Below are 17,698 nucleotides of genomic sequence, written 5' to 3' on the forward strand. Positions count from 1 at the left end.
GGCCGCCCCTCCCCGCCGGCCTTCCCCTCCGGTTGCTGGGGCGGGGGCGCGCTGCGGGCCGCAGTCCCCGGCGGGAGGTTGTCATGGTTTCCCGGGTCACATGTGTGCGAGGTTCCCCCGGCGCGGGGGGAGGAGGCGGCGGGGGCGGGGAGGCTTCAGTCACGGACGGGGCCGCTGCCGCCGCGCCAAGTGTGGGGCGAAGCGGAGTGAGACGCTGCGGCCGCCGCCGGGGCTGCCAAGAGAGCCGCTGCCCCCCGCGGATCCGCCCCCCGCCCGCTGCCACCTGCGCCGCTGCCGCCCGCCCCTTTCCCGTTGCCCACGGGCGATCCGCCGGGCGCGCCTTAGTCCCCGGGCTGCGGACCCCCGCCTTCGGCCGCCGCCCTCGGGCTCTTTCCCCTCCTTCTCTCCCCTTCCCCTCTCCCTCCCCCTTCCCAGCCAGGCTATTCCCCCCCGGCCGGCCCCGGCATGAGCATCTCCATCCCGACGGGGCTGACGGAGCTGCTGCAGGGCTTCACGGTGGAGGTGCTGCGGAGCCAGCCCGGGGACCTGCTGGAGTTCGCCCTCCAGTACTTCGGGCGCCTCAAAGAGGAGGCGGCGGCGGCCAAGGCGGCGGCATCAGCGGAGAAAGAGGCGAGCGGCCGCAAGGCAGGCACCCCCGCGCCCGGCCATGACAAGGGCAGCCAGCCGGCCCGTCGGGCACCCCACGATGCCCGCGGGGTCAACTTCGCCGAGGAGCCCATGCAGACCGACTCCGAGAGCGGCGAGGACGAGGAGCAGTTCCCGGGAAAGGGCCCCCCGCCTCGCGGGGGCGGCGCCCTCAGCGACCCGGGCTCAGGTGGGCTGCAGGCGTGGGGAAGGGAGGAGAAGGGAAGGGACGGGAAAGGGGCTCCCGCTTCAGCAGCCTCACGGCCGTGTGAGGGGCGGCCCCCGGGCAGCGGGAGGGGGGCGTGGGCCGCACACAGGCCCCAGCCCCAGTGGCCGTGCGGGGCCGGGCAGCGGCGGGGAGCACCTTGGCTTCGGTGCCTGGAGCGTGAATGGGAAGAGGCGGCCTCTGGCTGCGCCGTGGGGAGCTCCGGCTCCCCCGCTTGCCTTGACGCCAAACAGAGGAGCCCACGGGAGGTTTCCCGTTGTCCCGCTGCAAACTTGAACCTCCCGGGCTTTTCCCCTTTGTTCACCAGTGCTGGATGCTGGGCACACAGGTATCACCAGGGGCTGCAGCTGTGTCGCTTATAGCATATGGGCCTGTGATACTCCTAACAGAACATCTATGGATTTGCTTTTTATAAGAGCACGAGAAAACAAATCTACGCTTTGAAATTAGTCCATTGCTACATCTGTTGTAGATACCACCTCTCGTGGGCACGTTGCTGTATTTAGACACTTGGTTAAACATTTTACATAGATGTGCTTGCATGTGTTCCAAAAGGCAGAGCACAATATAAAGCATAATTTGTTCTTGAAAGCCAGGGTGAAATTTTCTGCACGGTAGCAGGGCCTATGGAGCAAGCGTAACTCTGCAGACAGCAAGGAACGTATGCGGTATCTTTGTGTTTGATTGAGGGTAACACCTATCTGCATGCAGCTAATGATACCTTATCTCTGTGTGGCTGGCAGGCCTTATTCTGAGACAGTGTCAGTCCATCAGCTGGTCTGATTTATGGGATGAGCAGTAGCTCTCTCTAAAGGGTGTGCAGCACTTCGTCTTTGTGTTGAGGGCAGGCTAACCAAAGGATCAGTCAGTATGGTTAGATGATGAGAGGTCAGTCAGTAAGGTTAGATGGAGAAGAGAGAGTCCAATCACCTTTATAATTAGCTTATTTTTTTGATAACATCTTGAAATTGAAGTATATTTCATCAGATCTGTGAAGCATTCATCCCTCCAGGTCATGCTGGATGGAGGTAGATTTAGCTGTCTGCTACATGAACATCAGTGCTGTTTTTAAAATAATGTGCACTTTACCAGGAAGAAATGTAGATGTTTGAGAACTGGGTAAGTTTTCTAAATGCATTCTGTTACACTGTAACACAGTTTCCCTTCTGTTCATCTGGTCTTTGCAGCCATACCATATGTATTTACTGGGAACTAGAATCCGTCAATCAGACTTCTGTGGTCATTTTGAACTCCAGTGCTGATTAGGTGGGATTAGTACAAACGTGGAAATTTGTTGTCTTTATCACCGTTTCAGTTTTCAGTGTAGAAGAACAAAATTATTATATTCAATCACTGACAATAGATACAGATTTTGAATGTGAATTACTATAATGCTAAGCAGCCTCATTGATGAATGGAGAGTGGAATGCTGTATGGACAGAAGTGCAGAAATGTAGCTTGATTTATTACTATGTGTGTGTTACATATGTAAAACTTCAGAGGATGTTTTGAAAAGCTTTCTAAGGTTTTCTAATGAATAGCAGAACTCAAGATTCTCTTTATATTCTTCTTGTGATAATGAAGAAGGAAAGCCATTATTGTAAATATTCTCAGTAAGGGACGTGCTGTAATGACTTGGTTTAACTAGCTGATTTATGTATTTGACAAAAGCCCTTTAAAATATCACATTTTTTAAGCCCTAATTTTCAGAAGTTTAATTGTATTATGGCTTTTAATTTCTGTCAGTTGGAATAATTAATATTTTTTAAAAATGGAAGTATGTGTGAAACTGTATGGAAGATGCAAAATAAGCAAGTTATAGTAAGTGATTACTAATGCTATACTTCTGTACATGTGCATTGTGCAGGAGGGTGTATTTTAAATTAAACTTTTATGTCTACTCTGAATATGTATTCTTTTAAGGTAATGTAACAATGCATCCACTCAGCCTTTTGTTAATAACTGGAGGTATAAAGGCTTGTATTCAAATAATTGCATAATGGGTTTAAATACCACTTTAAAAGCATATTCCTTTTGTGCTTTGGTTTCTGTTGCTGTGAGTAGCAGTTCTTGAAATTAGATAGGGAGGGATTTTTTTTTTCCTCTATGAATAATCAAACTGCTTCTGTGTAGTCAGTTTGTCCTCTTTGAATGCAGCTGTCATAGAGGAGAGGCAAACAAATTGGAAAAGTTTTTAAGCAAATACAAGATAAAGATTTCTGGGAAGGAGCTCAGCCCTGGTAGTGGTATCTTTTCTTTGTTAAACCAGTGCACTTGAAATGTCAGCCTGACAGTCTTTGTCAATTAACAGGATGTTGTTGAGAGCTCCTTGTAAATGCTATCATATCCAACGCTTTCCCCTCCACCCCACCCCCACTACATTTGTCTAAATACCTACAAGCACTGCAGCTGAACTCTTTGTCAGTATTAGTTCTGTCCTTGAAATGTTTGGAAAGTACATCAGCTTTATCCTATTTCAGAAATGATGAGCTGAGGCATAAGCTGTGTTTACAAGAAAAAAAAAACCAAACCAAAACAACCTATACTCAGGATTAGGAATCATGTGTGAACCATGAATTAAATTCTCTGTTGTATCCATTACACCCATTTTATAAATCAAATAAAGCTAAAAGCACTTACCTTGTCTAGAGGGAGAACTTTGTCACATAGGTGTCAAAGTTCTGTACTGGCACCTGGAGTTAAGGGTATTCTGTAGGTTTAGAACATTTAGATTGTCCCCTCTTGAACACACTGCTTAATTTGGGAATGAATTTTAGGTCTTCTAGTTGTTTTTTGTTTTGTTTTGTTTCACATATTAAGTTGTCCTACAAGAATGTATTACTGTTAATCAGTGGCCACAACTAATTTTTACTAAAAGCAATCAGTAAATTGAATAGGACATACATGAAAAGAAGCCCCATTTTGTCAAATTATTCTACCTCTTTGCAGGTCTGAAGTGCATATGAAAATTTATTATACTGTGTCTGCAAAATTTGAAAATTCTCAGTAAGATATTTGCTCTTTCACAAATTGACTATATTTCTCTCTCTACATTAGCAAGTACGTGCCATTTGTTACAGCTGTTTTTTAATGTTTGCCATAGCTGAAAATTCATACTTCATTTAACCTTAGTATGAAGAGTTGTTTTTAGAGGTAACATTGGTGTTCTTTAAAATCAAAATTTGCAGTGCTGTATGTATCACTTGGCTTCCTGTAGCCACTGTTTACTTTGTTTTTCTTTTGGTTTACTTTGGTTTGTTTTGGTGTTTTTTCTCAGATAGTGATATATTTTAACAGGAAAATACCCCAGCTGTCACTTTCCTCCCCCATGTGCTTCTGTTGGGATGTTGGTTGCTCTGATTTCTTTACTTGAAAACGAATTAGAAATTGCAAGTATATATCTTAGCTTTACCCACTGACTATGCTCAAATGAGATCACTGTTCAGTTAAATATATGTATTCTAGCTTATGATAGCAGTGTTAACGGCATGCCTTCATTTTATTTCCTTTATTCAGTCTGAATTGTTTAACATATATACTGTTTATACAAATTTTCATAGAATAATAGAATTTTCAGGGTTGGAAGGGACCTTTAGGATCATCCAGTTCCAACACCTCCCACTAGATCAGGTTGCTCAGAGCCCTGGCCAGCCTGGCCTTAAAATCTTCCAGGGATGGGGCTTCCACCACCTCTCTGGACAACCTGTTCCACTGTCTCACCACCCTTATGGTGAAGAGTTTCTTCCTAACATCTAATCTGTATCTACCCTTCTCTAGTTTGAATCCATTTCCCCAAGTCCTATGACTACCTGATATCCTATCTTGAAACAACAGGTAAATTTTAGAAACCAGAGCATTGGAGAAGCCTCTACACACAACCACCTTCATGCCAGCTCAGTGATGATAAATGGTACTTCATCAGTTCTGCTTGCCTTACTTGTGGTTTTCTGCCTCAAAGTCGATGTAACCAGGAAGCACTGAACAGTTTGTAACTGTCTTGCAGGTCTGTTGTGCAATGATAAGAGGTAGAGCAGTGGAAGGAGTCAATGAGAACAGGAGGGCAATATAAAAATGTGTATAGGTTGTAGTAGTATGTCCTTAAGTCGGGGGCCACACAGAAAACCAAGTTTATTTCTCAGAATATGTATATTCACATTTAAACCCAGGTTATGATGAGTGTTAACTGAAAGCATTACTGTCTGATGTGTGCTTAGCCAGTTTTAGGAATGAAGCTTTAATAATTTCTACAATCACTCATCTGAAAGATAAGAAGATATAATGCATTATTTATATGGTTATAAGGACAAACCTAATCAGACTCAGGTTGGAGCAGCCTTACTGTGGATGCAATTTAAAAAAGATAAGTTTCCAGTTACAGGTGAGTCCCCTGCAGCTGTGTGAGCCTGGCATTGCTGGTGAATTCCTTGGCAAGGCTTTGGGCTACATCTCCTTCCATTCTTCCAGACTGTCTCTTCTGTGGTCCAGCTCTTAATGTATGTAAGAGACCATTCAGGATGGGTGTTTGGGAAGAAGACAGCTTCTGGGAGGAAGAAAGAAAGAAAGACTTCTGTGGATGGGTGCCTTGCTGATTCAGTGGGCCTCGGTGGTCAGGAGTTGGCTAGTGGCTGCTCTGGTCTAGTAGTATCTGCAGTCACAAACCCACAAAACTTTCACTCCTTGCTGTAAATCTTTAGAATAATAGACAATTTTGAAGTAATGATTTCCAGTATTTTTGACAGGAGCAAACTAAAATATTTTCTGTCTGCTAACAGTTATTTTAGAAAGCAAAACTGAGCAACTTGACAGTTTAGTCTTTTGGATTTTTCCCGGTGTTTTTTTCTTGTTAATCCCTTAATCTGACCCAGGTGTTTTATTCAGGCTGGGAGAACTGCAGTCCAAAAACTTAGTTTGACATTATAAGCATGTAGAAATGTGAACTTGTAATGGGTGGCATTCAGTAGTATTTGTAGTAAGAAGTATGGTTCCCTCTCAGAAGTGCAGAAGTGCATGTATTTGTGATTGTAGATGAAAAGCCTACTTTTTTTTTTTCTTTTTTTTTTCTTTTTTATAAGTATGCTTGTATTAAGTTAAAATGATGGCAGCCTCCATTCTAATATATGTATAAATGTATCCACACTCAAAGGCATGTGAGTGAAGGCATCTCTGCTGGCAATTATTTTGTTGAAGTTTGTGCATTTAAGTGAAGTAGTAGAAAATTGTAAAGACCTAAGGACAGAAAAGTAGTAGAACTATACCAAAACCATTTGAATTTATCTCCAGCTTCTTTTTCTCTAAATAAACAACTGGAAAATTATGTTGGCTGACTTCTAAGCTCAGAGAAAGAGAACATCGTTAATTCAGTAAGTATAGGATGACAAAATTTGTTGGCCTGAGTTTGTAATGATTGCATTGTGGATGATAAGGTATAAACAGTGTCAATGCTAGCAGTTGCACACCACTACTCCTGTTTCTTGCACGTATCATGTCTGTTTTAAAGAAAAACTGGCTGCCTCAAGAATGCTCTAGGAGATTGGTGTCACTGGCTGACTTTTGTTCAGTTTCCCAGTGAAACTGTGCATTTTTTTCCACTGTGTTTACTTCTGTTTATGTGTTTACATGAATGTTAAAACAATTACTTTTTTTTTAATGAACAGAATAATGATGTATCTGTACAGACTAAGATAAAGTTCCTGTTTTCAGAATGTACTCCTATTGAAGTTATTAAAACAACATAATGGCCTAGCATTAGTAATTTGCACAGAGGTGCTTCATTCATCTGTCAGGAGGTTAAGCTTGGTTTATTACATATATATGTCAGGGTTTATCCCCAATCTGTAGTGGCAAAGTATTGCATTCTATTCTCTAGTTCTGACCAGTGAGAATCCCCAGTCTGAGGGAAATCTACCTTAAATAGTCAAATCTCTGCAGACTTATTGGCCTTAACTGCTCCTGTAAATCTGGAACATATGGTTTGGAAATCACACATTGAGGTCACAAGGTACAGATTAATCAAGGTACAGGTTGAAGCCCTGCTTCTGGTTTCCAAATATCAAAGATGACCTCTAGAGTGGGAAATTTCACTTGTTGGGGCAGTGATGAGAATAAAAAGAAGGCAAGGTGGAAGGGAGGGCACAGAGGCAGAAAAGGAGTCACTGTGTAGTAAGGAAAATGCAAAGGTAAAAGCAAGAGGACAGAACTTGAAGTAAGAGAGAAAATAGAGAGCACATGTGATAGAGCATTAAATTCACTGTTCTTATTTCCTCTACCCAGATACAGCCCAGCTCTTCTCATGTATACATTACAAATTTATGTCCTAAATTTTCTGTAAATTCTCTTTGGCTTATAAATGTATTTCAGAAGAGCATAAATGCAAACTTAACTAAAAATAGTGATCCATGTCTTATATGAACATGAACTTGGTGATCTGATACTGACAGACCTTTTAAATACTTTGACATGATCATCTGTCATATTAGTATGTCTGGAAACTTATAAAACTTATGTTCTCATGACCCTATATTGTAGTAAAAGTTTCAGCTCCAGTTTCTAATGGAGAATCCAAATTGTTCTCAACCCTTTTCTTTTAAAAATAATAACAGTAGTTGTCATTGTCAATAGGTATGTGGGTACAGCTGCTGTTTCATGGAGAGTTAAGATGGTTTTGGTGATGGTGGGAAAATGAAATACTGAATAGTACTTATAAACACTTTGTGAAATATCCCTTTCTTTAATGCTTAATAAAAATCAGAATGGCTATTTCACCAACTATTATTTTAATGGGAATACCTTAAAGTCATGCTATGGAAAAGCTATTACAACACCAAATTTGAGCTCTTCTTTTGAGCTTCAAGTGAATGTAATTAAAGAGAAGCTCTGTGCTTTAAAAAGATGATTTTTAAAAGGTGAATGAAGGGAGAAGGCTTTGAGAGAGAGCCATTTAAAATTGCTTAGTATTCTCTGCTGCTGTAATAGGTCTTGACATATGTGAATTAGAAAAAAAAGAGGTGATGTTACTAAGGGTGATACATTTATCACAGTCTTTTTTATATTTTAGGCTTTTTTCTGGATGTGGGTTCATAAAGGATGAAGTGCTTGTGTGCATGAGTTACTACATGCTAGGTAAATCTGTGTAAAGAAATACACATCTGTAAGTAGGTATTACCATAAACATCCATCAACTATAGTATTGTTTGAAAGCAGTCATAATAATTCTAAAGGAAATACATACTGGTTTGGTTTTTCTTTTCTTTGGGACATTGGATGATGGCACAGAAAACTCAGATAGCTTTAGGCAAAGGTTTTATACTGAAAACACTCATCTTTTCAGACAACTCTTTCACCCTAATCCTTTCACTTGCCAGATAGGAATGATAGCCTCTTTACTTCAAGGAACTGAAAAGGATATTCTGTCTGTGAATTTTGATCAAGACAAGTAATTACAAACTTAGGTTTTATTATTTAATCTTTTTCTTTATAAAATACATTTTTGTTCCGTTGATCCGTTTTCAGTCAACACGATGTTGAAGAGGATGCAGTTTGGCTCTGAGTGTCCTTTGTTTTCTCTGCATTTTCTACTTTTCTAATTGATTGGTGTTACTACATTTTTCCATGAAGAAAGGCTTCATGTTTGTCAATCCTATTTTTAATCCAAAAATATGAAGAGCTCTAGTTCAAGTTTTTGTGCATTCAGTGATAAAAATAGCAGAAGTACTCACACAGAATTTCTATTCGCAGTCTCTAGGCAGTGTAATACATGAATCCAAATTTAAGTCAATACAGCTAGTAACCTAGAAGATATATAGTTTTGGGGCTATATCAAAATGGTGATATTAATCAAGTGCCTTGTTAAGCATTTCAAATGGTACCATGTCACAAAAAAGTGTGAGGTCTGTAATGAAGGGGGGATGTAGACAGGCAAGTGTGTCTGAAGTGCATAGGAATAAAATGCAGGTTGGAGGCACAAGGTATCCACAGAGTGAACTGAACAACAACCATATGGCAGATTGCCATCTTTTCCATAAAAAGCACCCTTTTAGCATTGCTGCTCAGAAAACTAATCTATAGAGCAGAGATAAAATAAGTAAAGAGTAAGAAAAGAAACAATACAAAATCCAAATCTGAATTTAGTGAGCTTGGCCTTATTGTACTATAACACTCTGGATAATGGAAGGTAGAGTGGTAAAAAACATGCTGTAACAAGTGAAAGTGTTCTTCACTTTTATGTTTGCCTCGTAAATTGCTCTGCTTAATGATAGTAATACTAAGAAAAAATCATCAGAGCAAGAATTTGGAGCTGAGAGCTTGAGCAGGTAAATGCTGATAATGAGAATAGCTTTCTTATACATACTGTTCCAGTTACTTGACTAAAAATGTTTTTGTAAAGCTGGGCTAAAAGGACCAATTAGTAAATATTATGAAGACTTCCTTAATGGAGGGACTAGAAAATTGCTGTATAAAATACATTTTGAAAGGAGAAGTAACATGATCTTTCCTGCTCAGAGTTGTTCCAGATGCCACCTGCTTGTATAAAGATCTTTTTAACAGCACCAACCCCTCCTAAACCCTTGTGCTGCAGATGTAATACGTGGTTTTATAAATAGTGATAGTCTCTTCATAGTATAACTTTTTAGCAGACATGTCTATTGTAAAACACACCAGACAGGAAGAAAAGAACTCCTTGCCCAACACTGGAAAGAAAACATTCCTTCCAAAGCCTTACTCGGGACTGTAAATAAAAGATGTACAGAATCCTTAGTGTTGAGATGAATACAAGCTGGAGCCATGTGTAAGCATTAAGACTTGCAATCCTGCTAGCTGGAAGGTCTGATGTGTTTTCCCATACTGAACCAATTCACAAATTTTTAATACTAGTGCAAAAAAATCCATTCCCATGAGTTAAAAGGCTGTTGCAGGGTAGGAGTTAACTTGAACTCAAGCTGCCCCTGGCAGCATTGTTGTGGCCTTTTTTCTGGATATTCACCAAATAAGTATATATTGTCACTGAACTGATCTTGTCCTAATTTTTTCCCTCCACTTTTATCACTGAACTCCTGTTCCTTTTTAGATCCTATCTGTGAAGTTGTAACATTTCTTTTCATCAGTATTTAAGGAACTCCCCCCTTAGGGCAGTAAAGGCCTTTGGTAAAAAGTGCAGACTCATGTCAAAAGTCCCTGAAATAGGTTTTGTTCATCAGGACAACTGAGTTTTGCTTTTTAATGTTTTGCAAATGAGTGTCTAGAAGATAGTATGTGTAAACACTTCCTGGATTAACAATTGTTAAGAGCTTTAATGACAAAATCTTTGTCTAATGGAGAGCTGGAATTGCCTTAGGATGTCTTTATCTCTTCCAAAGCAATATTTGTGATACCTATCACACTTAACAGTCAGAAACAAGATGTGTACTGTAAGCATGTGTTAAAGTTTTCTTCAAGCTTTGAACACAATGTTTTCTACCATTTTAATAAAACTATCTTTTGATCATTAATGAGTTTTGAAAAATGTATTCTCACAGTAATACACTATTAAATATTAGAGGGATATATTTTATTATTTTTTAACCACTCCCCTCATTATGCCTTATTTCTATTGAAACTGAGGAACTAGGATCCCTTACTTTTATTGATCTGCTTTTTATTTCTTTAGTGTTTGACCCCGTCATCATTTTATCTTTAGCTGGCTTTTTTTCCCCCTGCTTTTAATGCATAGTGTTTTCTCTTTCAGTCATTTCGTTCAATACCTTTGAGTAAAATTCAGGCATCTTTCCCTAAAAGCCATCTTTAGCTCATCATTTATCTGTCTGTATTGGTTTTTAATAGGTACTCAAAACATGAGAAACTCTGATCTAGCCTCCACAACTACATTATGTAAGCATTTTTGAGGTAATTTGAAAGTAAACAGTCTTCCTTCCTTCTTGTTGCCTCAGCCTACAGGAAATATTATTTAACGGCTAATGCACATATAAAAATTTGGTCTGAAGGAAGATAGATGATTATTTATTCTTAAACCATAGAATCATAGGATCAGACAGGTTGGAAAGGACCTCTGAGTTCATCAAGTCCAACCTGTGGTCCACTACTGCCGTGGTTACCAGACCATGGCACCAGGTGCCACATCAGTCTCTTCTTAAAAACCTCCACAGACAGAGAATCCACCACCTCCCTGGGCAGCCCATTCCAATGTCTGATCACCCTCTCTGTAAAGAATTTTTTCCTAACATCTAACCTAAACCTCCCCTGGCAGAGCTTAAGACCATGCCCTCTTGTCTTACTAAGAGCTGCCTGGGGGAAGAGACCAACACCCCCCTGGCTCCAACCTCCTTTCAGGGAGTTGTAGAGAGTGATGAGGTCTCCCCTGAGCCTCCTCTTCTCCAGGCTGAACAGCCCCAGCTCCCTCAGCCTCTCCTCATAGGGTCTGTGCTCGAGTCCCTTCACCAGCCCAGTTGCCCTCCTTTGGACCCGCTCCAGGACCTCAATCTCCTTCCTAAACTGAGGAAAGGAGATCTCCTTCCTAAACTGTGCCCAGAACTGGACACAGGACTCGAGGTTTGGCCTCACCAGGGCTGAGCACAGCGGCAGAATCCCTTCGCTGGACCTGCTGGCCACGCTGTTCCTGATACAGGCCAGGATGCCATTGGCCTTCTTGGCCACCTGGGCACACGTTGGCTCATGTTCAGCTTCCTGTCAATCCAGACTCCCAGGTCCCTTTCTGCCTGGCTGCTCTCCAACCACTCTGTACCCAGCCTGGAGCTCCCCATGGGGTTGTTGTGGCCAAAGTGCAGGACCCGGCACTTGGCCGTGTTGAACCTCATCCCATTGGAATCAGCCCAACTCTCCAGTCTGTCCAGGTCCCTCTGCAGAGCCCTCCTGCCTTCCAGATGACCCACACTCCCTCCCAGCTTAGCAAATTTGCTAATTGTGGACTCAATCCCCTCATCTAAATCATCAGTGAAGATATTAAGCAGAACTGGGCCCAACACTGATCCCTGGGGGACAAGACTGACCACTGGGGACATAGATACTGCTTACGTCAATTATTGGTAGAATACTATCTGCAGTATTTAGCTGCATGTTTTCCTTGTTATTCTGTCAGCTTTTTCCTATTGGAATGAAGCTCCTCTTAGCAGTTGAGGTAGGAGTAAACGTAGATTCATTTCCATTATCCACCTTGCAATGAGAAGTAATTTGTTCTTCTGGTTTTATTTTCTTAGTAACCCTAATAAAATGGAGTCACTGTCTTAAAATGGGCCCTAGTTTGCTGCCTGTCCAGAACCTACTGTCATATAAACATGGCCTGTCTGTAATTATTTCAGGTTATGGCCTCAAAAATTGGAAAAAGAAAGAATCAAAGTAAAGTAATGCCTCTCTAATGCATTTTCATCCTTCGAATCATTACATTCAGCACAGATGCAGGCTTTAGAATCTATAAGGAGCTTGGTAAGTCTTGGGATCTTTGGAAGTCTCAGCTGAAGAACAGTTTGAGCTTGTGAGTGAAAGGCACATGGAGGTGTTTGTCCTCTTCTCTGACTTTGTTTCTGGGGAATTCTGTGAGTGCAGTACACACTGAGCTTTCTTAACTTGAAATTCTGTAAATACTGCTAGAAAAGACCAGTGCATGCTGCTGCCTAAATTGGATGCCATTGATCCATTTTCACCAAAGGGTGGTTATTCCTGGTGAGGTTATTTGAGGCGATGGAGAGTAAGAATGAGTTGCAACCTACTTAACCTACTTATTGCATGTCACATACTTTTTTTTCTTTCTCTTTTTTTTTTTTTTTTAAAGATCTTTCTTATGCATTGGAATTAAAAAAAAAACACTGTTAGAAGACAATAACAACATTTCTACTTTTCACTGCTTTACGAGAATGTAAAATGTTTTGTTTTCCTTCTTTTGATTTTTGCAGTATGCAAAATCAAAAAGATTGCTTGACCTGCTGTTTATACAGAAGCTCAGTCAGTGGCTAACATCCATTTCCCTTGTTTTGAGATAAAGGTTTACTTGCAGTTCTGCTTGACAGTCATAGAAGATGAAGCACAGGAATGTGTGCAATCACATTTTACATTCAAAAGAAGGCAGGTTGAGACTTACAGTTCTAGTGTGACACTCATTGTCTTTATAGATCTTAACACCAGATAATGGAAGACAATCTGGAAGTGGGTTGAAGTAAGGTGCGTATATAGGCCTTTCAGAAAAAAGAGGCAAGTTCTCTTGGATCCATATTGTTGCAGTGGTCTTGGTATCAGCCTGCTCCTCATTGGGTGCTTATTGGAAGATAGTTTCTTATGTTAGAAAAATGTTTTCATGTCTGACTCTGGAAGAATTCTGCCACTATAGCATTTAAATCCTTGACAGAAACAACACAAAGCATGCAAATGAGCTTCAGAAAGAAATGTCTGTAAATCCTACAGGTTAAGGAGCCATTTAGTGCTTTTCCTAATACAGCAGGCTTTTTTTCCCTCCTCTGGCATGGAGGTGTCAGAGCTAGGAGTCCCTTTTTGGTGAGCTGGTCTGTGGTCCCTCCTTGGTCAGGAGCTGTCCTGGGGGGTGGCATTTGATGCCCCCACCAGCAGCCTAGGCACAGCAGGTGGTGGTGCCACTGGAATGAGTATATTCAACCATTGCAGAATTGTTTTAGTCCTTCTCACATGCCTAGAGTTTTCTGTACTTTCTAAGATGTGTTCTACTTCTGAGGAATGAGTTATCATTCGTGGCTGTAGTAGAAGCCAGCCCATTGCAATCTGCTGTCTCACCTTCAATACTTATTCAAAGTTTATTTTCAGTGGAATTTATTTTTTTAAGTTTTGATGTTGTATTTGCTAAAGCTGTTACACAGTTGCTTGTGGAGAATTATAAGACTGACAACACAGCACTGAACATACAAACAGGCACATGCTTCTACTGTGTCTTTAAATCATCATGTAAATATCATGGTGTGAAGTTATTCCAGCACTCTGGTTCATTGGTATGTGTTCAGTTCAATCGGGGTAAAACCAAAATAAGAGATGTTTTATGGCCTGAAAGAGCAAGTTGGTGACACAGAGTGTGTGTCATAACCTTGTGGCATTCAGCTTTATTCAGGAAGCACATTATTGAAAGTACCTTACAGTGCTCATAAAGGGGCAGCACTTGAGTGCCTGGTTCAGAGGTGATAAGCTGGCTGGCAGCCCAAACGAGGCAGAGCAGTACTGAATTTATGTGACCTTTCCTTCACGGTAGATACTATTTTGGTATTGCAAATTAGTAGGAACTTCTTTCCTTTGAGATTTTCTTCACTATTAAATTAAATCAAATTTTTTCAGCTTCAGAAGCTAGTAAGAACCAGCTGATGGATAATGCAGTGGTAGAAACTTTTCCATGAACCAATACAAAAGAAATCAAGCAGGAAACAGTTTTCTTGAAATGAGGGAGTTATTACTGCCTGCATGTAATAGCAACACAACGTTCAATAGCCCTTATTGATTGCTTTTTTTAAGGAACTGGTACATCGCTGGCAAAACGAAATTATTCTTGCTTGTTTCCAGTCTTTGAACATTTTGTAGTGAAACAAACATGAACTGTCATGTCAGGTTCTGTGGAAGCACACCCTTCCTAAGTGTCTAAAATAGAAACCTAATTGCTGTTACACTTAAGGCAGTTCCATGGTACTGTAACCAGCACTGGGAAAGTAATGGGAGTCTGAGTACTGCCCAGAAGTATTTCTTTGTGTGTTTTCTTGTTTTGTTTTCATTTGGAAAATGCACAAAAATCAGAATATAAACACATGCACTGTTTTAAAAACGTAAAGGCAGAGCCAAGAAGATTTACGCATTAATTCCGGAAACTCTACTTTATATTTACTTCTGGCTAGGAACTGACATTGTTTAACTTGTGTTTTGCATTCCAGGACAAAGCAGTTTATAGAGCTATTTTTTATTTTTTTTTTTTAGGTGAAGGGTTGAATTTAGCTCTCATCTCAATGTTAAAGTTTTTTATGAAGTATATTTTAGTATTTTAGGTAGTAAAGTCTGTTTTTTTCTACAAAACTAGCCTCATGCTTTCTCTTGCACAAATGTGTATTAGAGATTCAACAGCTGCAAGGTTTCCTACAGATAACTCTTTTAATGTAATCTGACATTTGTTTCTGTTTTAATAAAGTGAGGAATTGAATGCATATAACTGCTTTACAGAGTTAAATTTTATAGCCTGTAAATGGAAAGTCACACAAATTTCAGTTGGAAAGTCACACAAATTTCAGTTAGACTGTGAGATAAAACTTCCCACTGGATGTATAGTTGTCACTTTTTTCTCTTTGCATCAAAAGGCTGTTTAAACATAGTTCTCAGTTTTAAAAAATGCTTTGGTGATCAGTAGATTTGTTTTCTAATATAATACATATTACTGTTTGCTGTTTTCTTTTCGTCAAGTCCTACATGTTTTGTGCAAGTGCTTTGATTTCTAAGTAACTTACTGTTTTATTAGCCAAAAGGGGAATTTGACTCTGGAGATGCAGAACAAAGTAAAAAGCATGTTAATTAGAATTATTGGCATGTCTGTAAAACTAGATAGCATTAATTTATGATACTTTTAGAAATTTTAAGGCCACGGTACAGGAGCCTGCAGGACCTATGGAGCTATATGCTTTAGAATTTACATACATGTCTATTTTTACAGGCTGGACTGATGAAGCCCTTGCAGCCTGTCAAGTTAGTCATAAATACATTTTTAAATGAGGGTATATGGTGTTGAACAGTAACCGAGGGCAACTTTGCTCATATACCACCAGTAATAAGAAATGCTTTAAAATTGTGCAAAAAATTATTTAAATGGTCTGTGGGTCTGGATGAAATCCATAAGACAAAGGAATTTGAACTGAATGCTAAGTTTTGGTCTTTTTTAATCTCATACCTTAATAACCATCCCCTAAGGAAAAGGAGTGATCTAGAAAGTAAAAGTAGGACTCTGAGAATTAAGATAAATTGGGTTAAATCTCCATGTGTGTCATAGAACTGCTGTATGCCTTTGTGTAGTTTGTGTTGGATGCCTGAGCACATGCTGTAACTTGGTCAAATGGAATATTTACCATTTCCATCTTGTAGCAATATGTGTGTGTAGGATTGTGATGGGCTCATGTAGCTTTTTTTGCTTGAAATACTCTAAAATTACTCAAGTCTGGAGTCCAGGACCCAGCTGATTATAGAATGTGAGAATTTTTGTCTGATAGATAACTTGTGCTTGTCAAATATATAAAATAGTGAATTTACCTTTCACTGAAATGTGCAGGGATAGCTGAATAATCAGCAAAGTTTTTGTGAACAGAGGAAACCTAGATAGCCTGTTGAGGCTACAAAGGTCACCCATAAAAAGAATTCCAAACTGAGAAAGTGTTAGTGAATTTTGCCATTGTCCTACATAGATTATATTTGGGGCAGCTTCCCTTCTTCCAGATTTTATCATAGGAGCACATGCAAGGTGGTGAATGACCATAATACTGTACCTGATGGAAAAGGAGAGTGTATTCCCAAATGGGTATAGGACTCAGGGAGGTGTGGGGGAAGTGCCTGGGAATTAAAACTCTATGAGCTTGAGTGAAGCAAAGGGAGAAGGAAAAGGGAAAAGTATAAAAGTGTTTGCTGGGCCATCAGCTGCCTGAAAAGGCATTGGCCATTTTGGGGACTGGAACTCCTGGAGATGGCCTTGGGGTGCTGCATCCTCAGCTGGAGGTGACCACCACAGGCACAGCCTCACATGCAGCGAATGCAGAACTGCCCAGTCTGCATACTGAAGAGATTGCATTGCTTGATACTCCTAACTCATACTGTCATTCACCAAATTGTTTATACAAAACACAGTTTGTGGTTATTAATATGGACTCCTGCCATGCAACCATCACAGAATCCTACATTAAACCATGTGCTCTTCTGGGCACACTTAGTATGAAGGTCACGTATAATCCCAGCCTATTAAGGGTAAATAAATTTTTGTCTTATGTCATTGCTTTTGAAAACAAAATGTTGTCCTTGTTTGCAAGTGATTTTTTTTAATCAACTCGTAAGACAAAAAGTAGTTTTCAATTATTTCTTCTTGTCAAATATAATTTTTAAGAAAAATCAGCAGTACTTCTCATTTTCAATTCTAGTAACCTAATGTGAATGCTGGAAATGTAAGTTAGAAGTAATGTTTATCATAAATTTATGAAGATGAGTATCTTTAATTTAGGAGACTTCCTGAAGCATTCTGCTTTTTTTTTTTTTTTTTTTTTTTTTTTTTAATTTTTGAGAATACAAGGAAGAAATTTTAGAATTGTGCAAGTAATTTACAGAAATGTTTTTTGTTTTGTTTTCTGCTGAGGTTATAATGTAAAGCATGAACATTCTAGAAAGTGTGAGAAGACACTTTAGCCTATCTTTGTGGACACTTTAACATCCAGACCACCAGGTCAGAATCAGGCATGTTATCTGTTAAACATGCTTGCTTGCATATTGACTCGACTTCAAGAGGAGAGCTTTCAGTGCTTGTTCTTGGAATATGTCATGGCCTGAGGAATAGGACATTTTTTTGGAGGTGCTGGTTGCTTGTCTGAGAGTAACCAGCCAAGCAGACTCATCCCATAGTTTTTGTCTGGTTTAGTTCTTCTTTTTTCATGCAATGTTTACCTTTTAGGCTTACCTGCTCTAAATGAAGTAAAATTTCTTGAAAGACAGTGAAGGTTGGGGAGGACACTAGACAGGACAAGTAGCACTTCATGAGTTTCTGCGATGTCCCCAAAGCAGAAAGGTGGAGCAAGACTCCCAATCACCAGATACATCTGTTGGCCTGCCTTTATTCTCTCTCTGTATTCTTCCCAGTTCAGT

General features: G+C 40.2%; 1 protein-coding gene across 1 annotated transcript in view; it reads left to right on the plus strand.

Moving 5' to 3' along the window:
• Positions 1-307: 307 nt before the first annotated feature.
• Positions 308-17,698, plus strand: part of PRKAR2B (protein kinase cAMP-dependent type II regulatory subunit beta) — an 84,083-nt gene continuing 66,692 nt past the window's right edge. Inside the window, exon 1 of the mRNA XM_030468991.1 lies at positions 308-835. Within this exon, the coding sequence (XP_030324851.1) occupies positions 466-835 (370 nt within the window). The 5' untranslated portion in view covers positions 308-465. The remainder of the gene's footprint in view (positions 836-17,698) is intronic.

This window comes from Calypte anna, chromosome 1 (genome assembly GCF_003957555.1).
Source record: "Calypte anna isolate BGI_N300 chromosome 1, bCalAnn1_v1.p, whole genome shotgun sequence".
NCBI classification, from domain to species: domain Eukaryota; kingdom Metazoa; phylum Chordata; class Aves; order Apodiformes; family Trochilidae; genus Calypte; species Calypte anna.